Below are 17105 nucleotides of genomic sequence, written 5' to 3'. Positions count from 1 at the left end.
TGACTATTCACATCAGAATGTAAGGCACCATCTTCCTTTTGAAATCCATCTCTGAGAGGGCCGATCAAAATCCATAAGAACATATGATTACAGACAACTGATGAAAGGAACAGCACCAATGGTCAGTATTTTACAACATTTCTGATGCAACTGATAAATAACTTTTATTGTTATGCAGTGTCTGTTCTGGAAAATACTGTCTATATATGTAAAAAAAAAAAGTTAATAATGTATTTTTACTTTTGGTAAAAAAAATACTTTTGGTAAAACTTTTGGGCTACAAGTTATATAAACATTTTTGATCACAAATTGTGTATTTATGCAAAAACCTAGAACCACGCCGTGCCACTTCACCTCCATACCTAGTATTCCCATGTCGTATTTGCCCTCCTTCTTATCCTTCTCGATTAGGTAGTCAAAGTTGTCAGTGAAGTACTGGAAGAGATGGTTCTGCTTGTGGACCTCTAAGCCCAGGATGCGATTTAAGAACTTTGTGATGCTGCAGTCTGACATAAAAACACAATGCAGAACAATTAATACAGCTGATTTTGTGTTGATAGATGATCACAGCCAAAACGTCAAATTGTGTAGTAGTTGTAGTATACTGGCATAAAATGTGCCAACAAGTCTCCTGTGTACTGTACCTTTCTCAGTACTGATTCCAAAGCGGGGCTCCTTGCAAAAGATGCCCACATCCATCATTCCAAGTTTCATGTCTGAAATAAAGAAAAAAACATGGTTATTTCATGGTTGATCAATTACAGTTGTACTGGTGAAGTTGGTCTGTTTACACAGTCAAACAAAACCATACCTCTGAAGAACATGGCTTCACCCCCAGGATATCCTTTGGGAGGGGGCACCTTGTTCTCTATGTGGCCAAGGATTGCTTTGGTGATTTTATCTAGAGCCTTGGTACCATACTGCAGGAAATGAGACATTTCACTCATAAGGTTCATTCAGCTATTTAACCATGCAAACCAACATTTAGCACAACAGACTGCGCATACTGCCGAAGTTCAGAAGTTAAAGAGAAGCACATTTTGACACTCTAAGATCAGAATATTATTTTATTAATTTTTCCTACCTTGTTCTCAAAATTGTACTTGCTCAGGTCTCTGGATTCTGTGGCTCTTCTGTCTCCATGGGTTAATGCACCCTGCAAAGTGGATTAGCAACAGTGGTAAGTGGTATTAGCTTCTCAGCCATCAGAGCTTCACTGGCATAATACAGATGGATGTAATGCGTTTGTCGTTGGTCATCATTACACAATCATCTATAGTACGAGAAGGTGAGCATACATTTTTCCAGCTAACAATAAGAGATAAATGACAGATAACTACGTATGTGGATATGATATAATTATTATAGCGTTACTGCAACCTCAGAGTAATCAATACTTCGAGCCCTCTGATTCATAAATCATGCTCTTTTAAATATGAAAGACACAGTTTTTAACAGGATTGCACTGTGCATGTTGTTACATCACTTCATATGAATGTTTGCCATGTTGAATCTCTGCTGCAAACACCTCAGAGGGCATTTTTAATTAACTGGAAATCTACAATTACGTTCATTAAACATATCACGGGCCTACAGGGGCTGGTCTCAGAACATCAACAACAATCAACAACAACCAAGGTTGATGTGGGAAGCTAAACTTTTTCTTCAGCTGCCCACTGACATCGTTTTGTACCTAAATACAACTTCAAGCAACATTTTTCAAAATGAAATACAGAAAAAACGGGCATTAAATGATGTTTCTTCTCATTTCCCGGACTGTGTTTGACTGTTTTGCAAACTTTCAAGCTTTCAAATGAACTATGACGGTGGTGAAGGACAATTTAGAAGTAGCAAAGTCAGCAGTAAATCAGTTGTGTAGCCAGCTGCTGGTTCTGCCCACACAGACAAATGCCTCAATATACCAAAACAAAGGGACATCTTAGACAAAAATTACTTCACTGCTGATCTGCACTCTGCTAGCATTCAGCCATCTAAAATGGAGTAACTGTGTGTGTGTGTGTGTGTGTGTGTGTACGCGCGTGTATATTGAACCGGGTTCAGACAGGCAGGCGAGATGTGACCTATTCTTGATGCAGATTTACCGAACGCGGCTGGCAAACACCAGAACGACTTCCTGGAACAGACATCCCATTGCACACTACTTGCCCTTTTCCCAAAAGAACTGTCATGCTGTGTCACTATGGAAATAAATGACTGCTAGGGCTGAAATGCATTGATAATTATGGAAAATAAACCTAGGCTCATAAATTATCCAGACAAAATACTTTTTTCTGCTTATTCAGTTTTCCGTTATTGAGCTAGAGAAGGGAAAGACCCAGAATCTCCTGGGGTTTGTGGAGGCAAGCTGATGTAACCCCAACTGTACCAGCAATGAAAGAGATGCTACAGAGAGCTTCTAAAAGAGGGAATATCACAGCAAACAGGAAGGACAGAGGGTGAAGGCAGGGTGAAGAATGGCAGAGTTGATGACAACATGGAGAACTGCAATCAACTGACACAAAATACAGAAACAGATCTGTTGGAACATTTCACACTCAACATACACACCCACACAAACACATCTACAAGGCTAGGATATTTACCAGGCTCTCTAGTCTTTTGGCCACAATGGAAGCAAAACGTCTCTCCCCAGCCAACTCCGAGATGAGGAAGATATACTCTGGGGCCGTCACCTGATTAGATCGATGGGTGCGACCTGGAAAGAAAAGAAAAATAATTTGTCCAACTAAAACAACAAGGACGAGATGACAACGACAGCCTGAGTGTATCTGACACTGTATAAGTTTGAAATTACACAACATCAGTACGGTTTGATGATGTTTTGCAATACAAAAATCCTTTCATACTAATTTATCTTTAGATTGGTTTGTGTGCATCTTCGCTGGTTGCAATTTTATTGATAAACAACCACTGAGTCAAAAAACATATTTTAACAAAAACAAGTTTGGGGATTTCATCTTGACACAAGGTACAGCTGCTCAAACAAATGGATAGTGAATTAGTAACGGCAAAGTGAGGAGATGATCCTGGGGATGATAAGATTTGCAGCAACAAATAACAGTGAAACTTTATATTTCGACTCTGAGAGAAGATACCCTACTTTAACAGGGTTTAGCAACAACAGAAAAAAATAGACTCCCATATCACCCCCTACAATGAAATAAAGATGACTGTGTGTGTGTGTTTGTACAATGGCTTTGTCTATGTGTTTGTGTGAACACCTGCCAATCAGGAATTAAGCTATGAGTTTCAAAACAAGCAGGAAGTCTGCTAATGGAAACAATTAATGGAGCAGTTTGTTAATTACTGCAATTAATTCTCCCAACCACTCTTTGATGTATGTGTGTGTGAGTGTGTGTATGTTGCAGCAGATAAAAATAATATCAAATGAATAGAGGAGGCAGAGATTTTACTAAATCGTTGTGACGTGCTGCAAATGTATACTAAATATGTAAATGGAAGTCACACTAGGGAATACACCCCAGCAAACAGGAAGAGCTGAGGGTGAGTCACACTAATACAAACTCATGCTAAATATGACATATTCATTACCCACCTTTCAACCAGTTACATCACGACATGCAGCAACAGAAAGCTCACATAGCATTGAAAAAAAAACAAAAACTTAAGCCACATATTGGGTAACTGCGTGATGAGCTGCAATGACTCATTTTTCAGACAAACTTTGTTTTAGACGTCACATTTGTTACAAATTTATATACATGTTAAAATGATATGCTCTACATCTTTATATTAAACACAGCTGGGTTAATAGGATTGAAAAGGAGTTTTATTCTCAAGAATTTACTCCCCGTAACCTCTGAGAGACTCAATATAAGATTAGACATCCTGACTCACCAAACTGCTGAATGGCCCTGTCTGCACTCCAAGGCAGCTCCAAGGTCATGTGGACCCTGCGCCTCTGGTTTTTCACTCGCTTGTCTGCCTGCAGGGAAATCCCAGAGCTGGCTGCCTCTGAGATGATGGCCACCAACTGGAAGGGAAAATGGTTTGAATTATTGGTGGAGATCTTACTGAATAATGCTCATCAAGCTGTAAATTTCTTCAAGATGACGATTTGACGAGTGTTTCTCACCTTCTCTCCACTCATGAAGCGATCTTTCTCCTTGATGTTAATGTGGTCGATGGTAAGACCCTGCTCAGCCCGTGACTCATAACGGACGCTGCCGTCAGGGCGCCGCACCACACGACCCTTACGACCAGTCATCTGCAGAAAAAAAAAATCATCACCTTCTCACTTTAACTGTTTTTTTTGAAAGAAATTCTGCTTAAAAATGAGGTGAATTTTTATGTCTGTGTTTATGCTTCACGTTTTGACATGTAAATCCCACTAGCAGCATTCAAGCTTATGAGATAAACAAGTTTCTAGCTGAGCGTCTAAGGCTTGTACCTCTGAAACTTTATCTGGTCCCCCAAACTTATCGATGAGCTCATCCAAGGTATTGAGAGGTAGTTCTTTCCCCAGTATGGATATTTTGTTTAGGAGGCCCTGCTTCATCTCCTCTATCCTGGCTGTGAATGGGAAAAACAGCGGACATTAACCACATAACAGGTTAGAGTCACAAAAATAACTGATTGCACACATCTGCATAGACTAAAATATCTTCCTTTGGTTGATCTTGTCACACATCATTCCTGGTGACAACACCCAAAAAAAAAGGCATCTCCCTACCTGTCTGGCAGCTAGTGTGGTTCACAAAGATGACATCGTCATTGTCTAGCAGGGAGTCTGGTGAGGAGTTGGAGTCCGTGTCCATGCCATCGGAGTCACTGCTGCTGTCATCACTGATGTTGATCACACCACCGCTGTCCACACTGTGCTTGGGTATCTTGGGCTGGCGACCTCTAGGCTTCCCTGATTGGAAGCCACAACATGATAATTAGACTGAGAAAGCACACTTCAAAATGCCTTTTTGTAGGATCTTTTAATCAAAGAAGAGGAAAAGGGTTGTTTTTTTTACTATGAAAGGAGGCTGTCAGACGGTATGCAAACAGCCAGACACACACAAATAGAAAGAACACTTAAACTCACTGTTAACTGTTAAGACTGCGGGGCAAATGCCTGACATGTCAGCTGAGCGCTGAGTACAAACAATAAGAGTGAAAAACTGTTGCTGTTGTTGTACACATGTTGGTATACCGTGACTATAAAATCTACTTCACTTACGTTTTCTCTTATTTCCTGGTGCCTTCTCCCTCCTCTGTTTCTCTGATGGGAAATGTTTTGTTACAAGTGACTGGAATACTCCCCTAAAGGCAAGGCAAAGAAGAGGAACAGAGAAAGAAACTTAAATGCTGACGGCAAAGCAATCTTGACAACACAGGGCAGTTGTGGCAGTTAGATGTTTCCAATTTGCCTCATTATAGCTGTCAGGTGTTGACAGGCAGATGAACATGTTGCATGGGATCTAATATACTCAGACATTCAGGCATGTCTGCTATGACTGATTTAGGGTCAAATAAGTTCAAAGCGTTCCCAACCTGTGCCAGTCCTTTCTTGTTTTTCTTGAATAAGAATTCAATGATATTAAAATTAATTACTTGCTAATAGCTAAAGAGATCATTTGATTTAATTGAAAATAAACTACATGGCCTAAATACTTTCACAGAACATATGTGGTGAGAACGCATTCTCCTCAAGACTGGCAAGTCGTTTGGCAATTTAATGAAGCAACAAAATTAAATAAGAAAAAGAAACTAACAGAGTGCTTCCAGGAAACAGACAATAACCCTTTCAAACAGTGTTAAATGCATCAGCTAAACTTTTCTGAAAGCCTTTGCTGACTACTTACCCGTTCAGACAGTGAATACTTTGAGTAAGCATTCTTTCAAATAAACCACAATAGTCACAACAGTCACAGAACCAAACATTCATTTTCACTCACTCCGCTGCAGAAACAAATCTGTCGAGATGCCCATCATTCTCATCCAAGACCTCTCTGGTGCGGGACTCTCCGGTAGACTGCAGCCCAATAACGATGCACTGTAGTGAAGAGAAACAAACACCAATCAGCAAATCAACAGGTTTGCTGTGTTACCTGAAGTGAAGTCTCCTGCAGACTCAATCCTGCTTGATAGCACATATCGTAACATCCTTGTGGACAACTAAAATGGACTCAACTCAACCTGTGTACAGGAAAGTGGAATAAAGTGTGCTTATAAACCGCTTAAATTTACTTGAAAAAAGCATTCTGTCTATGTACTCCTTCAGCACTCCTTCCACTTATGAAACATCTATAGAATCTGAGTTTCTACCCTGATCTTTCACTGGGTCATTTATAGTCTTGTGGGTTATACATACTGTCTGACTCAGTGTTCGAGAGTGTGCTGTGCTGACCTTTCCGGCCTCCAGCTCTTTTCGGGCCAGCTCCACCAGGCAGCGGACCTTGGCAGCAATACAGAGGTATTTGAAGAAGCGCTGGTGAGACGACCAGAACTGGCCCCACAGAGACTTTCTGCTGACCAGGCCCAACTCATCAGCTGCACGCATAAAAACCTGCAACGCCTCTGCCCACTGGACACACATTGCAGATGTTAGTAGTAGTAGTTTTTCTTTTTAAGTATAATAGATAGAGAAGATGCATATATATATATATATATATATATATATATATATATATAACAGATACAGACTGCATGAGGCTCACCAGTTTGGCAGCTTTGTTGTAGACAAGTTTGAAATCATTGTCCAGTCCAATCTCTTCAATGCGGAAAGACACCCCTGAGAAGCTCAACTGCCGGGCAATGTACATCCCGCTCACTTTCATATCCATGGCAACAATCTCCATGGCACCGACACCTCTGTATACAAAAGGTATATAAATCATTCAACATAATTCAATCATGGGTCAGCCAGACGTTACCACAAACTGATTGTCAGGTATTTTCCAGTAAGCACCTCAATTTGGGGATATGCATCCACATGAGTGACAGGCTCTTGGAAAACGCAATGCTTTTGAGTACAATTCTGCAAGATGTCACCCTACAAACCTCTTTTCAATTGCGTGCAGGAAGTCATCAAAGGTCCTGAAGGGTGTACCCTCACCCCAGATTCCCAGGCGGCTCATGTAGATCATGTTCTTTGGCTCAGAGGCACCTGGGGCAGCGATGACATAAAGATATGTTTTAAATTCTTTGGCTGTGTTGTATTACATGTATGAGTATGTGTTTTGTATTTTCTGTGTGTGTAAGTGTGTGTGTGTGTGCATGCGCATGCACACGCGCCTACCTGTGGCACTGGCATAAACCACTCTGGCCCGTGGCAGCTTGTTTTGTAGGTCAAGCACTGCCTTGCCCATCTTTGTGGATGTGGCATTCTTGGCTTTGTGGCATTCATCAAAAATAATCTGTGATGGGAAAAGGTCAAGGGCAAACAGCGGACACATGGAACGCCAATTTTTTTTGAAAACTGTTAGATTTGAGGTTGTTAAAATGAAAGGATACAACTCCGTCAAAGTCTGGTTTGCACCAGTCTAGGATCTGTTTAATTCTGGTCCGGTGCTGCCCTCCTGCCTGGCTCTCTCCAATCAGCGCAGAGTAAGTTGCAAACAGGACTCCTTCTGAGGTAGCTGTGTCTCCATACTTTATCTACAACAACAAATCAAACAACATTCACAGAGCTACACCGTCACCAAAAACAGCTTCTTTCATTTTCCTCTCAGACGTACATATGACTTAAACAGCTCCCAAGGAAAAAAAAAAGTCTCAGCTTGTCACGCAAATTCCACCTGAACTCACCTTGTTTAAGGCATGCACAGGAATATTCGGTGCATCTATGTCTTTGAGATCTCTCTCTGCATCGAATTTCAGGTCATTGGATATGCTGAACCTGAGGGCAAGAACGCAAGTCAGTAATTCAACGTGCTTCTGCACAGACTAGCCCCTACATGCTCAATATGTCCTGGTCACAAACAACAATCATATAAATCCATTACTGAAACCCAATGAAATGGCTGTTATTAAGTTTTTAAAGTGGAAGGCATCATGAAGGGATCATAAAACCAGAGTAGCAAATCTCTCTTACCATAGTGCTTTCTTCCGCCCCTTAAGGTAATTCTCCAGGATGATGCCTGCCACAGTGCGTCCCTTTCCGACCCCTGCCCCATCTCCGATCAGGAAGCCTGCCCTCTGGTTGTTCTGGAGGATAACCTCGTGTTGCTGATGGCACACAAAGAACAAACGCATGAACAGAGGTGCCTGCATAATGAACACGTTAGTAATTCACAGATGAAGAACGAATAAGTGCTTCATGTACTGTGTATATGTGAGCCTGGGTGTGGGTACCTGGCAAGCGTAGATGATAGCCTCTAGCTGCAGAGCAGACAGCAGGCCATGATCAATAGTTGTCTTAGGGATAGACAGAGTGTATGTGATGTCGGGAGGAGGGACACTGGATAGCGTGTTGGTCTCTACCACTATGTCAGGATGAGAAATTCCTATAGTGGCTGAAGAGGGAAAAAAATAACAGTTTAAAGAAGTGAGAAATCTGTACAAGTGTGCTAATAGCTGGAATAACTGGATGCAAGTCATGTCATTTTAACAAGGAAAATGCAGATAAATTATTAAGTAACTGGATGTTGACATTCATTCTCATGGCCTACATTTGGAAGGTCTGTACTCAGCATATGTGTCTACATGTCCCAGTTCCTCTGTCTCCTCCTCCTCTGCATCCTCTTCCTCCTCTGGTGGTGGCTGGGTTCTCTGAGCCTGGGAACACCACAGAAACTTCAGTAATTTAATTCACATTAATAATAGCAACATTTGGGAGTCATGCTTCTTGTTTCAGGTTAGGAAAGAGACTGCAGCTGAAAGTCAGAGGCAGGTGAGCAGTTAGTAAAAACTTAGCACAGGACACTGAGAGCTTTTTATAAAGGAAGGTTAACCAGCGCATATGTAAAGTAAAAATTGAAACTGAAAGGTGCAGAGATGAAGCAGATGAATGGGAGCTTTGAAACATGTTGATAAAAATGTGCTTTACATACTCAACATATTCAACTAATTAAGTTTAATGTAATCTGAGAAATTGAGAAAAAAGGAAAAAGGTCCTATTTTGACAGACAGATCAACATTACACACACAATTCTTAAAGACACTGCAGTATATGGAATGGAATGGAAACAGTATGATCTGTTCTTCATGCTATGAGCATTTGCAGAACGTCCAATGCATGCAATATGCAGCAAAGCTTTCATCATCTGTGGTAATACAGACTTGCCAAAGAACGTATAAGCTTTATATTTTCACTCATCACATACTAACATCTTCATGTACTGCACTGTCAAAATATGACTCTTAAGTCTTAGATTAGTGAGATGTTATGTTGCTATGTAAAACAATATAAGCCTTATCTTGTATTGCAAACACACAGGGCATAACAGCTGCACATTAGACATTTCATTAGTGAGACCTGCCAGCGATCAGGCTCATCTTGCTGGAGAGCTTGGTTTCATTTTAACATCAGATTGGAGAGGCTGATGTGACTACCTGGAATCCTAAAGGTGGGGTGCTGATAATAGCAGTTATATCATCCAAACTGGCCAAGCCATGAAACCTGCCGGTGCCATTCAGCTGTCAACAAAACATAAAATGAAGAAATAGAAACACAAATAAAAACAGTGCCAAATGCATAAGAGGAACAAAAAAATCATGAGTAATCACTGTATGTGTGTATATGCATGTGCATGAGAGTGTGTGGGCACTGGACATGGATGTCTGATGGAGCAGCACTCCACAAAATGCAATTTGTTGTCTGGCGGTGAAAAGCCAGCAACAACAACAAAAGGCAGATAAAGCCGTGTGTGTCTGGGAGACATAATGCATGAAATGGGGGCAGAATGAAAAGGAAAACATAAAAGGCTTTCAGAAGGCAGAAGAAATAAATGTACTCTGATTCGTATCAAAAAGATATTCTGGTACCCGACTTATTCAAAAAGGACTCAGATATGTAGAGGAACAACACATGATGAGTTGTTCTTCTCAGATCACACAATTGGAGACTATGATTATTACTATAATTCAATGAGATTCTCTGAAGGTCAGTGCTTTAAAAACATGCTTCAAGGGCAGCGCTTCAAAAAGATGATTAATAATTACACTCTCTTACATATATGCAGCCGTAGCAGATACTATTTAGGGGCAACAATCAACAAAATCAACAAGTAACAGAAATAAAAAAATACAATGCAAATACAGAGGTGGTACCTTCATTTGATCGTTTTGAGTATTTACATTGTGAGAATGAACAGAACGGATGACTGTGACGAAGTGGCATTTTCAAATAAAGAAATATTCCACAACCCAATTTTCCATCAGTTCGGTCTCTGCGGTGATACTCTTTGTTTGTGTTCTCAGGATGTTACAGATTTGCCAAGAGTGAAAGCTTAGAAGAATGGTGGACTTTGTCTGACTTCTGCAGTTAGAATATAATTCTTCTACACCATTGTGTGAGGTTGCAAGACATTGTGGTCGTTATGGAGCACACAGCTTGATATTGGGTTAATTTTACAAATACTGTGGAGAAGGTAAAACTGAAGACGGATTGATATCTGTATGGAAGCTAAGCGTCAGTGAGTAATTATTTGTCCAGTAGTTAATTAATGGTTAAGAATGTGGAACATGAGCCATGGCAGAAACATTCAGTAACTGATCACAGCAAATGACTACTTCACAAAAAGACAACAGGCCAACTTGATACTGACTGGCTTAAATCCATTACAAATGAATGGCTAACAAATTAAATATTAATAATAGAGGAAAAAGAATAGTTTTCAGTGTATATTGCTTACTAACACCTGGGCTGAAACAGAATTGCAGCATGGATGGCATTAGAATTTTCAGAAGCATGAGCATGAATCCAGCAACACCATGAAAGTCCCACCTCAGAACAAAACGTGTCAGTGAGCCAGAGCAGCTGCAGAGATGAGCAGTTGGGAGTGGTTAGCAGTGTTTCTGGTACTGACGTGTTTGTGTGTGAGGGCTCGGCACTGACCTCTAACTGGCTCTGGGCTGGTGTGGTGGTGGTGCTAGTGTTGACGTCCCAGAGGGTGGGCACTGTGTCTAGGTTGTCTGTGCTGATGAAGGACTGGGCATCAGCATACTCCGACAGCGAGTCAGCCGGAGAGGAGAACAAGGAGTTTGTGGAGAGGTCATCAATGCAGGACAGGTCCTGAAGGCAGAGAAAGAGAAGAGGTGTTAATTTTAACCATTGAAGAAGGGCAATACAGGAGGTGGAGAGCTACTCCGATTTTCTTCAGCTTAAAAAGAGTTCAATATTCTGAAAGTGAGATGCATGTTATTCCCAAATCAACACGTGTATTCAACTACACCCAAACACAGCCTTGACATATACTCCGTTTGCAATCAAGCTTCACGTTATGATAAAGGAGCACTATCAAATCCAAATTATATACCCTATATCACACATCACACACAGGGTGTGCAGCAGAAGAATAACAAGTACATACCTAATAAAATACAAAAAGAAATAGGTGTGGATGGGATACAGACAACAAAGGTGGCACACTCTGAATTTCAGTCAATACTGCACTCTTTTGGAGTAACACGAGAAGCCTAAACAAAATTTTATCACACCCATGTGTGAAAGTGAGTACGTTAAATAGAAAGTAAGGGGCGGGCATAATGAGAGTGCTTGTGTCTGTATATGCGTGTGTGTCATTTCAGCCATGGCTGCCTTCCAGTCGTCCCTCTATTCATATCTGAGCCATTAGCATGCACCCCTGGGCCCCTAGAGACTTATAAACATGGATGTGGAGAGATAGGGACTGAGTAATGATGTGTGTGGGGGGTGCTGGTGGTGGTGGGGCAAAACTAAAAAGAGGAGAAACCATTTCTGGCAACATATATTTCTTCATTCTACTGTGTGTTGTTTGTGTGTAGTCCTTACTGTGTGTGATTGTATGTCTGTATATTTATATTCTGTGGACCATGTGTGGAAGTTCTCACACCCCCATTTTCCGACTACACTCCCTAGAGGATCGTGAAGCAGCCTTGAATGCTACCCAAGAGTCCAACTTGCTTATCCAGCAATTTTAAAGGGATAGTGCCACACACATTTCGGGAAGCATGCTTATTCACTTAGGGAAGGAGACTGATACAGCTCTTTTGACTGGAATGTATCTAACCTTCACTTGCAGCCTACTAACTTAGTTTAGCACAAATGTTTGTCAGGCAACGAGCAGATACTTGAAAAAAATCCTGGTTATGGATGAAAAGTATTCTGTAATCTACCCTCTAAAAAAAAAAAATCAGTTTTTACACATCCTTTGTAAGTATTAAACAAAATAGAACATGTTTATTTGTGGGCTTTAGAGGTGGTGGTAGTCAAGTTGTTACCTTTGGACAGAGCCCGGCCAGCTGTTTCCAATCTTTGTGTGAAGCCAAGTTAGCACACTGCTTACAGTAGCTTCATATTTAGAGGACAAACATGAGTTGTATCAACATTTTCACCTACTCTTCTCCAAAACTATTTCCCAAAATGCTGAACTTTTCCTTTAAGGTAATCTACTAATTATCCTATTTAAACATAATTGGAGTTTATTTTTTGTTTTTGTTTTTTTTTTTTAACAGGCTCTCCAGAGGTACCCCTTTACAGATAAAAATACTGTTGAGCCACAAGCACTGCTGCATGGGACGTAAGCACAATGTTATTATGGCTGAATATTACATATGATTTGTTGGGATGCTGCATCTCAGCAATATATTGCTACTGATTAATTCTGAGAGGCTGTGCTGACTTCTGTCATAGCTGCTTGTTAGCCATTACTCATAGTTCAGAGGAAAATGCTTCACAGGCATGAGAAGACAAGATGTAGAGGCCTTAGTGCTAACATGACTACATGATGTGGGAATGGGGTCTAGTGAGGGTGTGAACAGCAGGCAGACACAGATACATATGTACATTTTTGTCATCTGACGTTAGAAACAGCTCACTGACCATAACGCATGGATGTTTGTGCAGTGAAAGGGTGCTTTTTCAAGGGTACAGCAGGCAACTTATCAGTGTTTGCTGGGAGCTCTATGATTATGCTTTTCTCTTCATCGCTGTCACTCTACCTCTCTCTTTACTTTTCTCTCTCACTATCTATGTGTGTGTGTGTGTGTGTGTGTGTGTGCTTCCTGAGGGCAAGATCAGGCATGAGCTCTGAAAGCAGGCTCTTCAAAGTTGGTTTGCCCTGCAGACTATCTCGGCTAACAAAGGAGAAGAATTAGAAAGGATCCCTGTAAAAAACATTACTACCACTAACACAGCATGCCTTCGTTTCACCTTTTTTTTGTTTATGCTGTGACCCATTTGTCTTCCTATCCACATTACTCTGCCTCACCCTTTCCTCTCCATCCCCCTTTCTAGGCTCATCTGACTGAAGATAGACAAGTAAACAACAAGGCTCAGAAAAGGGACACTGTGTCACCCAAGGCATCATTCCAAGGAAGCCTAACTTTGGAAACTCACAGATACACACACAGACACATGTATTTCACCGTGGAAAACCGTGTTGTTTTTTTTCTTACAGCAGAGTAAATCACAATCAGTTTGTGTAAAGATTTTTAGACTTCAAAAATCTTTATAATCAAACTTGATACGAAAACACACCATAACTTGGGTTCCAATTAAAGTTATGAGCTGTCACAATAGTTTTGCTTACAAAAACAGCTATGGTTAAACTCTTACTTCAACATGCTGCATCACAGTGGATTAGTTCAAGCTCAATATAAAACAAGCTCTAAGTAAATTCGTTCTGCAAATATGTGACGTAGACCTACAGGTCATTGCTCTGGGTTATGTTACAGTGTGACTTCCAGCTTTTCTGCTTCATGTAAATTGGTGTATCAGAGTATACTGTGCTGCTGTACTGTTGTTATTAAGATGATCAGTCTTGATAGAGCGGAATCACAGGAAACTGCAGCAGGTTGGTAGGTGCTAACCAAGACATGGCTGACCTCAGTACCATGCAAATCGAGTTGTTCAGCAGAGCGTAACAGAGGCAACAGTGTTTGTCCCCTGGCAGGCCTGTACCCGCGGTTAGTTCATCTACTGTTTCGAATACTGGGCCCTGCCAAACAGAGATAAGGCTTGAATTCCAACTGCTCTGATGATAATCTGGCTCCTTGCACAGACACAGCCACACAAACTACTAATCCTGCGTCTTTCTCTCCCTCTCCTGTTTTCTCTGCTGTTTAATAAAAAATATTTGAATGTGTGGACATGTGTCTGAGTGCAAGTGTTGCTTTCAAAATTGCTTTCAGTGAATTAAATCTGCTTGAAATGTCTGGCAAGAAGTAGGAAGAAAAAAAAATCACGTGTGGATGCAATATGCACGTTCCTCTTCTTCTCTGCTACAAATGCTAAAGCCAGCAGTATATCTTCCCCTTCTAACTCACATGGTAAAGATAAAACTCTTAAAGATATGGAGGATTATATACTCTTAAAGGTAGAGGTGATTCTCCAATACAGACATCCCTCTGAATGCAAATCTATAAAATGGTGCAATCCAAACAACCTTGTACTCAAATGGATTTACTCTGAAAATCTGTTCTGCACCATATATCAAGAAGTAAATTGTATTTGATTGTATGGATAATGACAACTACCTGTCTGGTGATTATTAATGGAAGCACACAGCAGTGAAGCAGTGAAGCAACCATCAAGCCTCTTATTTCACATGATGCCTGCAGAGCTGCATATAATGATTGTGGTTGAAGGTGGTGGGTATCAGTTCTAAGAATCATAACTGGAAAAACACACTTCTAGACATAAACCGCCCACGAGTACCTCTACTTCATTATTATGTTATAGTTATACACACACACACACACACACACAACACACCCCTCTGTGTTACTCAAGCAGCATCAACAGTTTGTCTTGGGAGAAGTGAGGAATAGCCTTTCCCGATAAAAATGACTACAGTAATGCTGGTTATGACACAGACCATATGATCAGCTCAGGCGCTGCCATATAAGGAAGTTTATCAACCAAATTTTTTATTTAGCTTTAAAAAGAGTAAATCTCAGGGCCTCTCTGTCTGTAAATATTTCTCCTTACCATTATAGGAAGGACGGTCTCTTTTTTACCTTCTTTTCGGTCAAATCCTCCACATTGTAGCTTTTATCATGTCCAGCAGAATATATGGACAGCTCTGTGCATACTGTGACACACATGGTGTTGCCAGCTGCTACTTCTCATTAGCATTTTCTTTGGCATGTTGGAAATGTCGACAATATTTGACATGTTGACATTGGCACAACAATATGATTCCTTGCTGACCTTCCACTTGTAAAAACCTCCAATTATTTTTGATGCAATTCATGAACAACCAGAGAGAGAAAGAAAGAAATGACCTTTTCTGCCTTTAGCTTCCATTACTGCTTCTTATAAGGGGTTAAAATTTACCACTGCTATCAAAATCAAGCTGCAGGTAAGAACTGCTGTACATAGCCCTACCCCACATCCTGTTAAACTCAACAACCTGCCTTAGTGCAAGGCCAGACTGAAGCCTGAGGCAGGCAGGCCAGGCCCAGGGCTTTCCCCTCCTACACACTGCCAGCTTGGCTGCTTTTCCAAGGCCAGGAAACAAGTCACCTCAGCCTCCCACTTACCCCACACACCCACATATGTACACAAACACACACCTCATATGACCCCACCATCTCACCCATACGTTTCTGTCATCCCTTGCTTGTCCTCCTCCACCCCTCTGTTTCCCATCCCATCTACTTTTTCTCCCTGCCCTTTCAGCTTTGTTTTCCCACAGAATGCTACAGCAGGGAGAGAATATTAATCTGCACGTAGATTTGTAAGACTGTAAGACCTCTCTTTACTATTCTATATGGGTGTAAATCCTATCTGAATAGTGGAGGCATAGTGTGAGTGAAATTTGGAATCTATGCTATGAGTCTTGTTTCTAACATAGGTAGTGCAAACTGACAACGTACCATAGCATAAACTGGTTGATGAACCAAGAAGAAAGCTACACTTTAATATGGTAAAATCTCTGGTGTGTGGCTGGGTTGATGGGGATGGAAAGCTATTAAATGAACCACCCCACCCCTATGGTCAGCTGACTAAAACCACCCCCATCCCAGGCTCACCAATCTGGGGTCAGCTGTTGACCTTGTCCAAGGAGTCAACAGAACCTGATTGATGGCTTGTGTGTGTGTGTGTGTGTGTGTGTGTGTGTGTGTGTTGGCTCTGGAGCCAAAGAACTGAAAAGCCATCAGTGGTGTCACTCTTTCTGTCTGGATTATGTTATGCCAAGCTGTCTGCATGTCCGGCATCCCTGACATATCTGTTGGACTGTGGCTTTAATAAGACCGCTTTAAGTTCTTCCTTTTCCTTCTCACAGAAGAAAGCAGTGTTTTGGCAAACCCGCTTTTTGATGAGTTTAATACTGAGAAGGCAAGGAGCAATTTGACATCTTTTAAATTCACTATTAAATTGATTAAGATAACTACAGAAGATTTGTAGTCATCCATCAAGCTTATCCTGCCACTGGGGTTTGTGTTTTTATGAGAACACATGGAAATTTTTACAATTTGTTTAGGGCTATGTGACCATTTAGTCACACAACCACTAGCCAAAACATACATTTAAACACTGTCCTTCACAGACACCGAAAGCCTCAGGTCTAGAGATCTGCTCACTGCGGGTTTAGCTGTTCCACTAAACACAAAAAGCTCTACTTAAACTCCCTCCCAAGCCACAACATATGTTGAAAGGCCTTTGACAACAATATTTAATTAGTTTTTACACTTATTTTGTTGCAAAGACTCAGGTTGACTCTCCTTGACAACTGTGCTGATTTAATTTGCATAAGTTATTTTGAGGGGATAGTTTGAGAAATAATACTTAACAATAATAATTTTCATTACATTTACGATAAAAGAAATTGCTTTTCGTCATCCCTGTCAAACCAACTGACAGCCAAGTCTTGCCTTTCTCCTGACAGACTATCCTGACAGGCAAACCTTCATGTCGTGCCAAGTATGAGTAAAGCAAGCCAGGGACAGCTTGCTGCTTACAAGCCTCCTGGAATTTTCCAGTGTTT

At 41.0% G+C, this 17105-nt stretch overlaps 1 protein-coding gene across 4 annotated transcripts in view; it reads right to left on the bottom strand.

The window, feature by feature from the left end:
- si:ch73-63e15.2 (protein strawberry notch homolog 2) overlaps positions 1-17105 on the bottom strand; it is a 56174-nt gene that overhangs the window by 5814 nt on the left and 33255 nt on the right. For 3 of the 4 annotated variants that reach the window (XM_046391271.1, XM_046391272.1, XM_046391274.1), the window contains 22 exons: positions 11030-11206; positions 9526-9609; positions 8643-8748; positions 8326-8486; positions 8066-8199; positions 7780-7870; positions 7486-7629; positions 7271-7388; positions 7033-7138; positions 6690-6843; positions 6380-6556; positions 5928-6025; positions 5210-5292; positions 4715-4897; positions 4433-4554; positions 4118-4249; positions 3880-4015; positions 2604-2716; positions 1085-1156; positions 812-920; positions 645-716; positions 363-506 (listed from right to left, as the gene is read on the bottom strand). In XM_046391271.1, the coding sequence (XP_046247227.1) occupies positions 363-506; positions 645-716; positions 812-920; positions 1085-1156; positions 2604-2716; positions 3880-4015; positions 4118-4249; positions 4433-4554; positions 4715-4897; positions 5210-5292; positions 5928-6025; positions 6380-6556; positions 6690-6843; positions 7033-7138; positions 7271-7388; positions 7486-7629; positions 7780-7870; positions 8066-8199; positions 8326-8486; positions 8643-8748; positions 9526-9609; positions 11030-11206 (2716 nt within the window). The remainder of the gene's footprint in view (positions 1-362; positions 507-644; positions 717-811; positions 921-1084; positions 1157-2603; positions 2717-3879; positions 4016-4117; positions 4250-4432; positions 4555-4714; positions 4898-5209; positions 5293-5927; positions 6026-6379; positions 6557-6689; positions 6844-7032; positions 7139-7270; positions 7389-7485; positions 7630-7779; positions 7871-8065; positions 8200-8325; positions 8487-8642; positions 8749-9525; positions 9610-11029; positions 11207-17105) is intronic. The other variant, XM_046391273.1, reaches the window with a different exon arrangement.

Source organism: Scatophagus argus, chromosome 6 (genome assembly GCF_020382885.2).
Source record: "Scatophagus argus isolate fScaArg1 chromosome 6, fScaArg1.pri, whole genome shotgun sequence".
NCBI lineage: Eukaryota > Metazoa > Chordata > Actinopteri > Scatophagidae > Scatophagus > Scatophagus argus.
The sequence above is the reverse complement of the archived record's forward strand: the minus strand, read 5'-3'. Positions and strand labels throughout refer to the sequence as shown.